General features: G+C 46.7%; 1 protein-coding gene across 10 annotated transcripts in view; it reads left to right on the forward strand.

Moving 5' to 3' along the window:
* smg1 (SMG1 nonsense mediated mRNA decay associated PI3K related kinase) overlaps positions 1-15,632 on the forward strand; it is an 88,150-nt gene that overhangs the window by 28,265 nt on the left and 44,253 nt on the right. For 7 of the 10 annotated variants that reach the window (XM_079520998.1, XM_079521003.1, XM_079521000.1 and 4 more), the window contains 13 exons: positions 724-811; positions 1,332-1,433; positions 2,287-2,451; positions 4,274-4,542; positions 5,127-5,329; positions 6,227-6,388; positions 7,633-7,787; positions 7,928-8,073; positions 8,901-9,218; positions 10,012-10,156; positions 11,797-11,947; positions 13,977-14,097; positions 14,472-14,753. In XM_079520998.1, coding sequence (XP_079377124.1) covers positions 724-811; positions 1,332-1,433; positions 2,287-2,451; positions 4,274-4,542; positions 5,127-5,329; positions 6,227-6,388; positions 7,633-7,787; positions 7,928-8,073; positions 8,901-9,218; positions 10,012-10,156; positions 11,797-11,947; positions 13,977-14,097; positions 14,472-14,753 — 2,307 coding nt within the window. The remainder of the gene's footprint in view (positions 1-723; positions 812-1,331; positions 1,434-2,286; positions 2,452-4,273; positions 4,543-5,126; positions 5,330-6,226; positions 6,389-7,632; positions 7,788-7,927; positions 8,074-8,900; positions 9,219-10,011; positions 10,157-11,796; positions 11,948-13,976; positions 14,098-14,471; positions 14,754-15,632) is intronic. The other 3 variants (XM_079521001.1, XM_079521006.1, XM_079520999.1) reach the window with 1 other exon arrangement.

Genomic DNA, 15,632 nt, shown 5'->3' on the forward strand with positions numbered 1-15,632 from the left:
GAGGCTGCCTCAGAACTTAGTGTTCTACTGGCGGATGGTGAGGCTGCCTCAGAACTTAGTGTTCTACTGGCGAATGGTGAGGCTTCCTCAGAACTTAGTGTTTATGACTACTGGCGAATGGTGAGGCTGCCTCAGAACTTAGTGTTCATGACTACTGGCGAATGGTGGTGAGGCTGCCTCAGAACTTAGTGTTTATGACTACTGGCGAATGGTGAGGCTGCCTCAGAACTTAGTGTTCTACTGGCGAATGGTGAGGCTGCCTCAGAACTTAGTGTTCTACTGGCGAATGGTGGTGAGGCTGCCTCAGAACTTAGTGTTTATGACTACTGGCGAATGGTGAGGCTGCCTCAGAACGTAGTGTTCATGACTACTGGCGAATGGTGAGGCTGCCTCAGAACTTAGTGTTCATGACTACTGGGCCGGCGAATGGTGGTGAGGCTGCCTCAGAACTTAGTGTTCATGACATACATTTATGGTATTTATGGTATCTGAAACTGTCTGAGCATCTGACCGTAAGCTATACAATCTGTGTCAGAGAAAAAAAAATAGCTGGGCAAATCAGAGTGACTGAAGTTTTGACTTTGTTCTTCAGAGTCAAACTGTTTGACTCTATGGAAGACCAAAGTGCCCTGCAAAACCATAAAACATGTGCATGCCGGTATGTGCAGACTGGACATCTCTTTACCTATAACACATCTGTGCTTTGTCTGGTCTTTCCTGCAGCCCTGAATGAAGACTCCGGAGTCTGCCTTCAGACCTGCAACAGCCTTCAGGTCCTGTCTTCATCCTTGTCCACAGAGCTACTGCAAAGGTAGGGGCACAGATGGAGATGTACCGATACAAAGTCTTCCTTCCCCATACCTTTTGTTTTAACCTCATTAAAGTCTCATCCTTTGTGGAAACGTTATTGATGTTAAAACCTGGTACGACATTTTTTAGATACGAGAAGAACTCAAATTTGAAAAGTTCCCAAAAAAGTTTGCATGCCAATTTCTGATCCCATATATATATATATATATATATATATATTACTTAGACATATATTTTTACTTGAAGTGGTAACGTTTTGAGCCGAAGCGCTTCTTCAGAGCTTTGGCTCGAAACGTTCCCACTTTAAGTAAAGAAAGTCTGGGAGCAGAAATTGGTGTGCAGGTTATTTTATTCTTTTACTATCACTGGTTTTGATCCGGCACCCAGCCTAATAGGTTGTAGATGTGCGTGTCACTTTGGCTGTTTTTCAGCCTCCTCTGTGATAGCACACAATAGTGTAGTAGAAGATGGTTGTCCAGTTTGCTCATCATCATGCCGTGTGTGTGTGCTCCTTGTCTCAGGTGTGTGGACGTCTGCCGGGTACAGCTGGTGCACTCCGCTGTGAGGGTGCGGCAGGCGTACGGCAAGCTGCTCAGGACAATTCCCTTGGACGTGACACTCAGGTCAGACCTCCCATCTGCTGTCAGAGATGATGTTCCTGTGAAGAAATGTTACAAGGATTTCTTGTTGCCAAGTCGAGAGTAGCTGTAGGATTTCTTGTTGCCATGTCGAGAGCATGTAGACTTGGATAGTATTTTAAACAGACTTATAGCATGTTACGTAGACAGCACTAGAATTGCATTTTATGTAGTCATAGCACTTTATAGTACACACTACACATGTATAATATATAATATAGTATAGTATGTATAGTTTACATAGATACTCCACTGTTACGTTCTTAGCTTACGCATGTTTCATGATAACTACTTTTTATATATGTAATGTATGCCATGCTTTTAGTTATTGCTTAACCCATTCTGGACGGGAACCCCTTTTGGTGTTTTACCCCCTCAGGCCGGGAACCCATTTTGGGGTTCTGTACAGTATGTACAGTATTCAAAAATGTAAAATGTTGATGCTGCTATATAAATATTTGAAGTTTTTCAGAAACCTTAGGTCAGGATTTAGAGGCGTTTTTAGAATCGGCCTCAGGCCTAAATGGGTTAATGTAAATCGCTCTGGATTAAGAGTGTCTGCTAAATGCCTAAATTGTAAATTGAGAGCAGCTGTAGGATTTCTTGTTGCCAAATACAAGTAGCTCTTGTATTTGTAACATCCAGGATGCCACCCGATGTACTATGATCACCCCACGTCGGGTGCTTATGCATACTGCTCTACTAACATGGATATTATAGGAAAATCGACATGACATGTGACTTTCATTCTCAACCAGCATTTCTACTTGATGCAACAATATCGAAATATATATACAGTACTTGTAATGTAATCAGGAGATCGGTGTTGTGTCCACAGTAACCACAGACACCCAGAGATCGGGGAGATCTCATTGGCTATCCGTCGTCACATGAGCCGATCCCCCAGCAGCACGTTCCACCCGCAGGACTTCAGTGACCTCATCAGCTTCATCCTGTATGGAGCCCTGCACCGCGGCGGGTACGTCTCACTCTCTGTCGGCGGGTACGTCTCACTCTCTGTTATTCTGTATGGAGCCCTGCACGGTGGCGGGTACGTCTCACTCTCTGTCGGCGGGTACGTCTCACTCTCTGTCATTCTGTATGGAGCCCTGCACCGCGGTGGGTACGTCTCACTCTCTGTCGGCGGGTACGTCTCACTCTCTGTCATTCTGTATGGAGCCCTGCACCGCGGCGGGTACGTCTCACTCTCTGTCGGCGGGTACGTCTCACTCTCCGTCATTCTGTATGGAGCCCTGCACCGCGGTGGGTACGTCTCACTCTCTGTCATTCTGTATGGATCCCTGCACCGCGGCGGGTACGTCTCACTCTCTGTCACCCTGTATGGAGCCCTGCACCGCGGCGGGTACGTCTCACTCTCTGTCATTCTGTATGGAGCCCTGCACCGCGGCGGGTACGTCTCACTCTCTGTCATTCTGTATGGAGCCCTGCACCGCGGCGGGTACGTCTCACTCTCTGTCATTCTGTATGGAGCCCTGCACCGCGGCGGGTACGTCTCACTCTCTGTCATTCTGTATGGAGCCCTGCACCGCGGTGGGTACGTCTCACTCTCTGTCATTCTGTATGGAGCCCTGCACCGCGGTGGGTACGTCTCACTCTCTGTCATTCTGTATGGAGCCCTGCACCGCGGTGGGTACGTCTCACTCTCTGTCATTCTGTATGGAGCCCTGCACCGCGGTGGGTACGTCTCACTCTGTCATTCTGTATGGAGCCCTGCACCGCAGCGGGTACGTCTCACTCTCTGTCATTCTGTATGGAGCCCTGCACCGCGGCGGGTACGTCTCACTCTCTGTCACCCTGTATGGAGCCCTGCACCGCGGCGGGTACGTCTCACTCTCTGTCATTCTGTATGGAGCCCTGCACCGCGGCGGGTACGTCTCACTCTCTGTCATTCTGTATGAAGCCCTGCACCGTGGCGGGTACGTCTCACTCTCTGTCATTCTGTATGGAGCCCTGCACCGCGGCGGGTACGTCTCACTCTCTGTCATTCTGTATGAAGCCCTGCACCGTGGCGGGTACGTCTCACTCTCTCTCATTCTGTATGGAGCCCTGCACCGCGGCAGGTACGTCTCACTCTCTGTCATTCTGTATGGAGCCCTGCACCGTGGCGGGTACGTCTCACTCTCTGTCATTCTGTATGGAGCCCTGCACCGCGCCGGGTACGTTTTAGCCCGTGACCCAAAAGAGAAATGTTATGTCTCCCCTGGCCCCAAACTAGTGAAAATAACCGATCTACAAGGTCGTAGATTGGCCATTTTCACTACTTCTTAAACATTTCTAATTGTATGGAATTTCTTAGTTTTTGTAGATTTCTTCATGAAATTACTGAAAAAATCATTAAATTTTGTTTTTATGTCATGAAATAAATATTGGTCCACGACCCAACCTTGGGTCCCGAACCAGTGTTCACTCACTGTCATTCTGTATGGAGCCCTGCACCGTGGGGCGTCCAACTCACTCTGCCCGTCTGTCTCTGACAGATAGAAGGCTGCTGATGAGGCATGAAAGAGAGAGAGACGGGGTCTTTGATCAATGCCAGCTGGTATACATGTGGTCTTTAAAATATATATTCCTAGCTTCAAGACGTATTGAGGAAAGTTTAGGAAAATATACCACTATGTAAAACTTGATCATCTTCGATATCGTTGGATATCGATTCTAAAGATGCTTTCTAAATCAATTTTAAATATATATATATATATATATATATATATATATATATATATTAAAAAAAAATTGTAGTCTTTTACTAAATATGTGTGTGTGTGTGTGTGTGTGTGTGTGTGTGTGTGTGTGTGTGTCTGCAGCAAGGAGCCATGGCTGGAGCGCATGTACCACAGCTGCCAGCGACTGGAGAAGCGTGAGGGCCGCGCCGGTAGCAGTGGAGGAAGTGGTGGTGGTGCAGAGGGTGGTGGAGCCAGCGGCGCCAGCGTGCCAGGCTCCATGCCCCGCGCCCTGCTGAAGACTGAGGCGGTGGTGTGGCAGTGGGCCGTGTGGGAGGCCGCACAGTTCACCGTGCTCTCTAAGCTCCGCACGCCGCTGGGCCGCGCACAGGACACCTTCCAGACCATCGAGGGTAAGAGAGAGAGAGAGAGAGAGAGGCACACGCCCGCGTTTGCTGTGTGCAAAGTAGAATAAACTACCACGGCATAAACGCTACATGAATGCTGCTTTTATTGACTGCTACAGTATTGTACTCAACATGCATAACTCAATGGCAGAAGCCTTGAGCATTCTAGCATATGTAAGGGAATTTCATTCACAACCAATAGTAGTGTGGTCTTCATTTGGAATAGTTTGCCAAACAAAACTCACTTTATTTATACTTGGTATCATTATACACTGAGGTATTTTAATTAATTTCCTATGAATCGTCATAACTAGGAAGATATGATAAAATGGTCATATCTCCTTCAAATATTTTCCAATTTCATTGAATGATACATCATATGAAAGCTTACATTCTGTACTGTAATCTGTAAAAAACTGAAAAATTACTCTGGTCGAGATGAGGGCCTATTTGCCAGACCCGGTCACATATGCAGATATTCGGATGCAAAATAGAGACCCAAACTTGCTGAACCAAATTCTTAAACAAGCACGTAGAGGTCAATCCAGTTACTCATTCAGTCTATAAACTGTGTGATTGATACCATCCAGGCATCATCCGGAGCCTGGCTGCCCACAGCCTGAACCCGGAGCAACAGGAGCTGGGAGCGTGGAGCGGGGCCGGGGGCGACAGCGACGGCCACCACTCCAACCAGCTGCGTCTGGCTCTGCTGCTGCAGTACCTGGAGAACCTGGAGAAACTGATGTACAACGCCTACGAGGGCTGTGCCAACGCCCTCACCGCCCCGCCCAAGGTAGTAGGGGAGGCACTGCAAGCCTGCGGTCGATGCACTTAGCGAGTGCTCCTTGTCGACACACAACGCACAATATTTATTACACAATATAATCCTAGTCTTGGTCCTAGCCAGCCCAACGCCCCTTGGACTCTTGCCTAACCCTTCACTCTCATTTTGTGCCGCAATAACTGCTTTCAATACTTTTAGGGGGATTTTATTAATTCAGAATCGTCTCGCTGATATCCACCGTCTAGCAGCGCCCCCGTCGCTTGGTAACGCTCGGCTTGCGTGTGGTCCGTCAATGGAATGATTCCCCCTCATCCACTGCCGTTATGGCCGCGACCTTGTAGCGCTTTTTTCATCAGAATCCTTTCTCAGATTGAGGTGTTTGAACAGAACGTCGATTACTAAATCGTTGCTATCTCGCTGCTACAATATTAATGCTTCGGATGACTTATAAAAAATGGTAGCCACATTTAACTTCCGGTTCATTTTGGGGTGAATTTTTGGGTGTTCAAAATAAAAGTGCCCCCTGCAATCGGGAGGCAGTGAATCAATGTTGGCAGGAAATGTGCGGCCTCAGTCACACTAGTGCAGGGGTTCTCAACGTTTTTGGCCGGGGACCCCCGAAAATGCTTTGGCAACGTCTCGGGACCCCCGCCCCGCCCCCTCCCGACCCCCAATATAAATTGACTGCTACAATAACCTTAAACCATTTTGGGCGGGAACCCCTGTAGGTCTGCTATTTTTGAAAAATCGTGAAAAAAAAAATATTTTTTTGAAAATAATTTGGGGACCCCCTAAAATAATTTGGCGACCCCCCGAGGGGTCGCGACCCACGGGTTGAGAACCCCTGCACTAGTGCACCGCCTTGAACAACGTAATGACGTGTTCCTTTCTCCCGCCTGTCGTCAGGGCATCAGGACATTCTTCTACACCAACCGACAGACGTGTCAGGACTGGCTGACCCGGATCCGCCTGGCGCTGATGAGGGTGGGCCTCCTCTCGGGTCAGCCCGCCGTCACGGTGCGCCACGGCTTTGACCTGCTCACGGAGATAAAGAACAGCAGCACCCAGGTACGGTATGACTGTTGATGACCACTATTAACGAGTCAACGTTGGTTTTATACTGTGTTTCGTGCAAAAGAAGAGCTGTTGGAAAAAAATAATTTCCGATAACATTTTCCAAACTTCCCACGTTAGTGGGCAAGTAGTCTACAATAAGGCATTCTAATGACATAGAGCAAACTTTGGTCTCATGTAAGTCTGCATCCGAGCAGAGTTGAGAAAGAGCAGCCCTCTGCAAAAGTCACAGACAAAACTAGAAAAAGTGCCCTTCTGGGCACAGGTCTCCACCAGGAGGATAGGACTGTGTGAGATGTTTGGCAAAATGTTTAGGATTAATATAAACATGTTTTTGAGGCATTTTGTTCCAAAAATGTGTTTTGCGAAAATCAACCTGTTGGTGGCGCTATAACAGGCCAATGTGAAAAGGGTGGGATATATTCCTCAGCCTAGTAAGAAAATGTGTGAAAGATTTCACGTAAATTGCATGCTGCGTTAATGATTTGAGGCTTTTGTTCAAAACGGGGCAATCTTGCAAACTGTGAAAGCTAATTATAGCCAATTAGGATGGAATATGAAATATCGGACAGATCCGACTTGAGCACATGACCATAGAGATGGTGTGTAACGATTTGTGAGATTTTTGGACAGAATCTGGAGGAGTAATATCAAAAAATGTGTTTTACAAAAGTCGGCCTCCTGGTGGCGCTATTAAAGGCAGATGCGGAAAATGCAGGTCAACGGTTTGTCCTTGGCCTCTAGGGAGTGTGCATGCAACGTTTCACGCAGATCGGTGCAGTTTTAGGTAAAAAAATGTGAAAAGCTGCCTCATGGTGGCGCTATAACAGGCCGTTCTGGAAAATGTGGGGCAGAGGTTCATCGTTGGCATCCAGGGAGTGTGTGTGCAAAGTTTGGCATCGACCGGGTTAACGGTGCCGGAGATTAGCTGGTAACAGACGGACGGAAGGAAGGACGGAAGGACGGACGGACGGACGCACACACACACACACACACACGGACGGAGTGCAAAACATACTCTCTCCCCATGCCTTCGGCCTGGTGGAGACAAAAATAATTACTGAATCTACTATTCGACTACTACTTCTACTAACATGGGAAGTTTGGTGAATTCCTTTACACCCAAAATATGGATGTAAACAGCTTAGTGAATCGGTCCCAATATGAATAGAAAAAGCTGTAGCTTTAAATGGTTCAATGCTAATTTAAAAACTAACGTATCTTGTCGGCCCACACAGGGACCAGAGTTGGAGGTTCCTCTGATGATGCTGGTGGAGGCCCTGTGTGAGCTGCGTTGTCCCGAGGCCATCCAGGGCGTGGCTGCGTGGAGCCTCTACAACACTGGCAAGAGCTTGCCCTGGCTGCTCTCTGTAGCCTTTCAGGCAATGGGCCGGTGAGGACACCGATTGTTTGTTTGGTCTTCCCTTGTCATGTCTGCTTTTTCCTGGGATTGCAGCTGACTCGGCTTCTACTGTACTGATTTATTGTATGTTCTGTGTGTGTGTGTGTGTGTGTGTGTGTGTGTGTGTCCAGGTTTGAGAAGGCCGCTTTAGAGTACCAGGAGCAGTTGTGTGCCGTCACAGGGATGGACTGTTCCATCAAGAGTTTCGATCGCACACTGCTGAAATTGTCCAACGCCAGCAACAGCACCAGCGCCAGCCCCAAACACACGGGCAACGGTCAGTGCAAAACGCATGCCGTCACTTCAGTTCATCTGGCATGAGGCCATGCCAAAGCATAACTATTGTCCTGACAATCGGAGATAGTCGTCTTGGTTTATTCTTCATCTAGCAAATAAACATAGGCGTGACCTCTGTACAGTCAGAAATAGGGCTGTCATGATACAAATCAAGTTAATTAAGTTTAATTGTAACACAAATAATTGCAAATAACGTGTTTTTTGCATTGAACATTGTAATGTTACAATTTGTATTTCTGTTTAGGGTTTGTAATCACAAATTGCACAGGGCAGATATGACGAATAACTTAAATATACAGAGAAATCACTGACACATTTAATAATTTAATATTTCTTTCCAAAAAAATGTTAATAAATAGCAGAAATCAGATCTACAAACTTACAACACGTCACACGTCAAGGGAACTCAAGTTTGAAAGCTTTCTTTTCTGTTATTAAAGAATCTGAAGAGATTTCACATGGCAAGATGTACAATATGATCACAAATCATACAATATATTTTTTAGATATTCTCTCCTTTAGGACAGTGATGATCCAAAACTCAAAAGCCATGGGATAATTATGACCGTCGAGCACAATTTTAGCATGTGACAAGCTCTAAGCTTGTAGATCAACTATTTCTGCAAGTTTTGAAAAATATTTGAAAATGTATGGACACTTTTCAACGTGGCAACGATTGACAATTATGCAAAAAATATTGTGATTATTCCATAGAAGATTATGTAATAATTGTGACAGGCGTAGTCAGAAAGTGCTCTGGTGGCGTTGTTTCAAGTCTCTCCTTGACCCTCCGCTCTCCCCACCCAGGCGAAGGCAGGAAGACGGTGCTGCTCAAGTCCAGCGAGTGCTCCCCCGAGGTTCTGAACTTCCTGGTGAACAAGGCGTGCCAGTGCTACGTGGCGCTGTGCGACTGGCCCTCGGTGCAGGAGTGGCAGGCCAGCGTCCACGCCCTGAAGAAGAGCAGCCCCAGCCTGGCCGGCGTCCACCTCAAGGCCGACTTCAACTACATCCAGGCCCTCAGCCGCTTCGAGGAGGGAGACTTTGCAGGGTGCCGCAGCCAGCTGGAGCTGCTGCCCGGAGAGGACTACGGCCTGCTCAACTCCACCACCACCAAGGACAAGCTGGGTAGGAGGGTGCACCTAACCTCACCTCACCAGGCTTTCCTTATGAGGTGGAAAGCCTGGTCTGTGTTTCTAAATCACTGTGAGATCCGGTCTAGACCGAATGGTAAAATCTAAAATAAAACAAATTGGGGGGGGCCAAAACAAAGCGATGCCGAAAAATTCGGAGACCACAAACGGGAATAAGAGTTTTATTATTATTCTTTAGTCTCGCCAGTCGCTACGAGTTGGGATAAACAATTTAAGACGTACTTGTATAAACTTGTCGGATTCATACGCCACATCAATACTTTTATTGGGTAAGCCCTACATTTACGAAGGGACATTTTGGGTACTTCTTGATTCCGCTTTGTGTTTTCCTGCCTGATGACTACAAGTCAGTGACTACAGCATGGCGTTAAGTTACCATCCGCTCCCGACCAGATCATGAACCCGAAAATAAATGCTTCCCAGGCTAGGGTGCACCTAGGTCGTTTTCACTGTGTGACATTATAATGTTTTATCAAAACAGTTCACTTATTTAACGCCATGACTTTTTTTTGGGACAGAAGGGGAAATGGTGACTGTATTTCACCCTTTGTTGGATACTGAATTTATACTCGATTGATGACTTGAAACTGTGGGGATTGTGTATATATATCTCTTCTTTGCTGCTGGGTTGAAGTGGTCAAACGTCCACATAACAACCAACCACTTAAGCCCTACTCAACAGGTAATGTCGGATGGGCTCTAGAAGCATGTTTTTGTCTTTATTGCACGGTGAAGTGTTTTTTAAACCATGTGTGTGTGCATGTCAGATCTAAAGCGCCTGCTGCCATCGGCCTTGAGTCCAGACCCCTCTGAGCTTCAGAAGGCCATCGAGGTGCAGCTACTTCGCAGCGCTGTCAGTGCCATGACGACGGCCAATCACCAGCAAGAGCAGAAAGCCACGGCCACATCAGAGTGAGTTTTGTGAGCTCACAAAATCTGAATGGTTCAAATGGTTCAGATTTTTTCCTTAACCTAACTAAGAGTTAGGTTCCTTTCCTTAACCCATTTTGGGGCGGGAACCCCTTTTGGTGTTAGCATTATGTTATGATTTAGCTATTGAAAAATAGCAGATCTACAAGCTCATAGCGCGCCACCGAGTGGCACGCTACGAGCTTGTAGGTCTGCTATTTTTTGAAAAATCGAAGAACCAATGACATAGAAACATAGCTTTTTCAGAAAACTGTCAGGATTTAGAATCTGATCTCAGGTCAAAACTAAGCGTGTACAAATGGAACGGGTCCATTTTGTACACTCTCAGAGTGGACGGATCCACTAGGAACTCCCTGAAGGAACCCTGAGTGTCCCCGGCACACCACTTTGAGAACCACGGTCCTAGATTTGCTTTTTTAACCCATTTTGACCTGAGATCAGATTCTAAAAATGTCTTCTACATCCTGACAGTTTTCTGAAAAAGCTATGTTTCTATGTCAGTCGTTCTTCGATTTTTCAAAAATAGCAGACCTACAAGCTCGTAGCGCGCCACTCGGTGGCGCGCTATGAGCTTGTAGATCTGCTATTTTTCAATAGCTAAAGCATAACATAATGCTAACGCCAAAAGGGGTTCCCGCCCAAAATGGGTTAATTACTCAGTGGTATTGGATCGGTACTCTGTATTGACCAATATGCTAGTTATAGGTATAGGGCATAGCACTAGTGGGCGTGGTTTTCTGGTTCCACTGAAAGATCGGCCATCAATTATTTTAAGCCTAGAATCAAGTCATCCAGGATCCTGGTGATTCATGACCATAAAACCTTAGATTATGTGAAAAGAAGAAATAATTCAATATTTCATTATATGATGTACTACATTTAACACTGCCAGGTGTTTCTTGGGCACCCCCTTTTACCCTTGCCAGGCAAAAACTACAACAAACTACAAATTGAGGACCCTGTGACGCGACTGTTGAACTGGAAGTATTAGCCGACACTGTTTCTGTAGGTCCAAGGACTGTCTAAAGAGGACGAGACGCGAAGACCGTACGGGCGACGCCATGTTGCTCCATGGTGCTCCATGGAAGGAAAGAAACATGCGCAGTTGAGACCAGGAAGTTGTACATGCACAAATTTGGGCATGTACAACTTCCTGGACTCAACTGCGCATGTTTCTTTCCTTCCATGGAGCAACATGGCGTCGCCCGTATGGTCTTCGCGTCTCGTCCTCTTTAGACATTCCTTGTGTAGGTCGATCTAGCATGAAACTATCATGAAAGACGCTAATCTGCTAGCCTTGCGCTCATTTTCAACTACTCCTAATATCGTGCCTCACCTCATCTGTGCCTCAATTCGGAGATAAACGCTGCTAAAGATCGCGGATGGCTTAATTCTAGGCTTAAAATAATTGATATAAATATTTTTGTAAATCTCTTTGGGAAAACATTTTCAGTGGAACCAGAAAACCACATATCAAGAAGGAGAAAATGGCATGCATCTCTAGCTGTCTAGCCTGTAGTCTGTTTAATGTGCGGTCCTCTCTGTGTGTGTGTGTGTGTGTGTGTGTGTGTGTGTGTGTGTGTGTGTGTGTGTGTGTGGTGTGTGTGTGTGTGTGTGTGCAGCACGCTGGTGCGCTACCTGAAGCAGACGGGCCGCATCTCCCTGGGTCCGCTGCGTCTGTCTACTCTCACGCTGTCTGACTCGCTGCCAACCCTGCCCACCATGCAGCTGCACTGTGCCTCTGCCCTGGAGAGCACACTCACCGGACAAGAGGTACACACACTGTTTAGAATGTCACATAGTAGGCCTGGAGAACACACTGACCGGACAAGAGGTGCACACAGTCACACTGTTTAGAATGTGACATAGTCAGCTTGGAGAACACACTGACCGGACAAGAGGTGCACACACTGTTTAGAATGCGACATAGTCAGCTTGGAGAACACACTGACCGGACAAGAGGTACACACTGTTTAGAATGTGACATAGTAGGCCTGGAGAACACACTGACCGGACAAGAGGTACACACACTGTTTAGAATGTGACATAGTAGGCCTGGAGAACACACTCACCGGACAAGAGGTACACACACTGTTTAGAATGTCACATAGTAGGCCTGGAGAACACACTGACCAGACAAGAGGTACACACTGTTTAGAATGTCACATAGTAGGCCTGGAGAACACACTCACCGGACAAGAGGTACACACACTGTTTAGAATGTCACATAGTAGGCCTGGAGAACACACTCACCGGACAAGAGGTACACACACTGTTTAGAATGTCACATAGTACGCCTGGAGAACACACTCACCGGACAAGAGGTACACACTGTTTAGAATGTGACATAGTAGGCCTGGAGAACACACTGACCGGACAAGAGGTACACACACTGTTTAGAATGTCACATAGTAGGCCTGGAGAACACACTGACCGGACAAGAGGTACACCCACTGTTTAGAATGTGACATAGTAGGCCTGGAGAGCACACTCACCGGACAAGAGGTGCACACAGTCACACTGTTTAGAATGTGACATAGTCACCTTGGAGAACACACTGACCGGACAAGAGGTGCACACAGTCACACTGTTTAGAATGTGACATAGTCAGCTTGGAGAACACACTGACCGGACAAGAGGTGCACACACTGTTTAGAATGCGACATAGTCAGCTTGGAGAACACACTGACCGGACAAGAGGTACACACTGTTTAGAATGTGACATAGTAGGCCTGGAGAACACACTGACCGGACAAGAGGTACACACACTGTTTAGAATGTGACATAGTAGGCCTGGAGAACACACTCACCGGACAAGAGGTACACACACTGTTTAGAATGCCACATAGTCAGCTTGGAGAGCACACTCACCGGACAAGAGGTGCACACAGTCACACTGTTTAGAATGTGACATAGTCACCTTGGAGAACACACTGACCGGACAAGAGGTGCACACAGTCACACTGTTTAGAATGTGACATAGTCACCTTGGAGAACACACTGACCGGACAAGAGGTGCACACAGTCACACTGTTTAGAATGTGACATAGTCAGCTTGGAGAACACACTGACCGGACAAGAGGTGCACACACTGTTTAGAATGCGACATAGTCAGCTTGGAGAACACACTGACCGGACAAGAGGTACACACTGTTTAGAATGTGACATAGTAGGCCTGGAGAACACACTGACCGGACAAGAGGTACACACACTGTTTAGAATGTGACATAGTAGGCCTAGAGAACAAACTGACCGGACAAGAGGTACACACACTGTTTAGAATGTGACATAGTAGGCCTGGAGAACACACTGACCGGACAAGAGGTACACACACTGTTTAGAATGTGACATAGTAGGCCTGGAGAACACACTCACCGGACAAGAGGTACACACACTGTTTAGAATGTCACATAGTAGGCCTGGAGAACACACTCACCGGACAAGAGGTACACACACTGTTTAGAATGTCACATAGTAGGCCTGGAGAACACACTGACCAGACAAGAGGTACACACACTGTTTAGAATGTCACATAGTAGGCCTGGAGAACACACTCACCGGACAAGAGGTACACACACTGTTTAGAATGTCACATAGTAGGCCTGGAGAACACACTCACCGGACAAGAGGTGCACACGCACACTGTTGAAACCAAGAGGTACACGCACTGTTTAACACCTTTTGTGCTAAGGACGTGTATACACCTCTTTTCTAATCAAACTGTGGGGTGCCTATGACGTGTATAGGCGTCTTTAGGTCCTTTTTATAATGATGTTAATATTATTGTGCCGTCTCTCTGCAGGATTGTGTGATCCCCCTGTACAGTGAAGCTCTCAGCTCCTGTAAGCAGCAGGATGTCCAGCCCTGGCTCCATGCGCTCAGATACACCACCTTCCAGAGGCAGCTGCTGCTCCACCTGAAAGGTAAGTAATTGTTTCGACGACGTCATGTGACGTATCTGTGACTGATTCCAAATTTGAGGAAGGTGTCGGCCTTCCATTATACATTTAAAGTTGAATATTTTGAGAAAGAGAATCGTCTCATTTTAAGTATTGTGGTACCAACGATCAGGCGATCGATCGCACTGGAGATAAATATTCTGCGATTACTTGAAAGGTAAGTACAAAAATTAAAAAAGGGGCTGACTTATTAACCCCTTTTTGTCTTAAAAATGATGTTATGCTTTAGCTTTTGAGAAATCGTGAAAATATTTATTTCAGAAAACTTGAGGATTTAGAAGACATTTTTTAAAATTTCGACGTCAGGCCTAAATGAGTTGACACTCTCTGGTCTACAGGTTCCTCCGCTCCCGTGGACGGCCACCTGATGGAGCTGTGTCTGACCGCCGTCAAGTTCGCCCGGAAGCAGGGCAACATCGCCCTGGCCACGCGGCTCCTCGGCCAATGCAGCGACTCCTCCGCCCCGAAGAGCGAGGAGGGAGGAGAGGAGGTGCAGGCGGAGGAGGCGGAGGGCGACGAGCTGAGCAGCGCCTTCAAGCGTCTGAGTCTGGAGGGCGTGATCGGGGAGAAGTGGGGGCCGGAGCTGCAGATAGAGAAGGCCAAAGTCCTCAATACCGCAGGTGAGGACAAAAGGATTTAATGGGACGTGATAAAAGAAAAATGTACAGTGCTCACACTAATAAGATGATTAAGGCAGATCCCTTTTTACCATAGCATTTATTAAAATGTTTTTTTTGTGGCTTTCGCCTTTATTTTATATTTTTTATGGAGGGACAGACAGTAGGCTGACAGGAAATGGGAGAGAGATGGGGGGGGGGATGACATGCAGTAAAGGCCGTCGGGATCGGGAGTCGAACCCGCGGCACACTGCCAGACTGAGTTACCAGCCAAGGTGCCTGGACTGCTGAGCCACGGCCCAGGCCACCATAGCATTTATTAAAGTGTATTTGATACTTGTTGTGTGATTATACAAATTACATTTGACCGCTAAAGAAAGTGAACTGTCAACACGCAGAGATTCATGAAACGGTTGACATTTATAAGCACCTGTTAAAGTTAAAGGAGAATTCCATGCTAGAAGGCTTTTTCACCTTTCTTACCTTTCTTTGTAGTCATTACGTCCCCACCAAAGAGGCCCAGGTGTTTTTTTGTGCAAAAACTCCTTATTGGCTATTTCCCCTACCATAAACCCTCAATGAATTGCATTGAATTGAATGGGGCTATGGGGTGTTGTGCTAATTTGCTTATTTCCATCGAAAGTAGTAAAGTGTGCCGCTTGGGATATTATTTACATTATGAAGAGAGGATATATACAAATGATGGAAATAAGCGAATTAGCACAACACCCCATAGCCCCATTCAATTCCCATTCAATGCAATTCATTGAGGGCTTATGGTAGGGGAAATAGCCAATAAGGAGCTTTTGCACAAAATAACACCTGGACCTCTTTGGTGGGGACGTAACAACTACAAAGAAAGTTAAGAAAGCCTTTTAGTAT

Source organism: Electrona antarctica (assembly GCF_951216825.1).
Source record: "Electrona antarctica genome assembly, chromosome: 14".
NCBI lineage: Eukaryota > Metazoa > Chordata > Actinopteri > Myctophiformes > Myctophidae > Electrona > Electrona antarctica.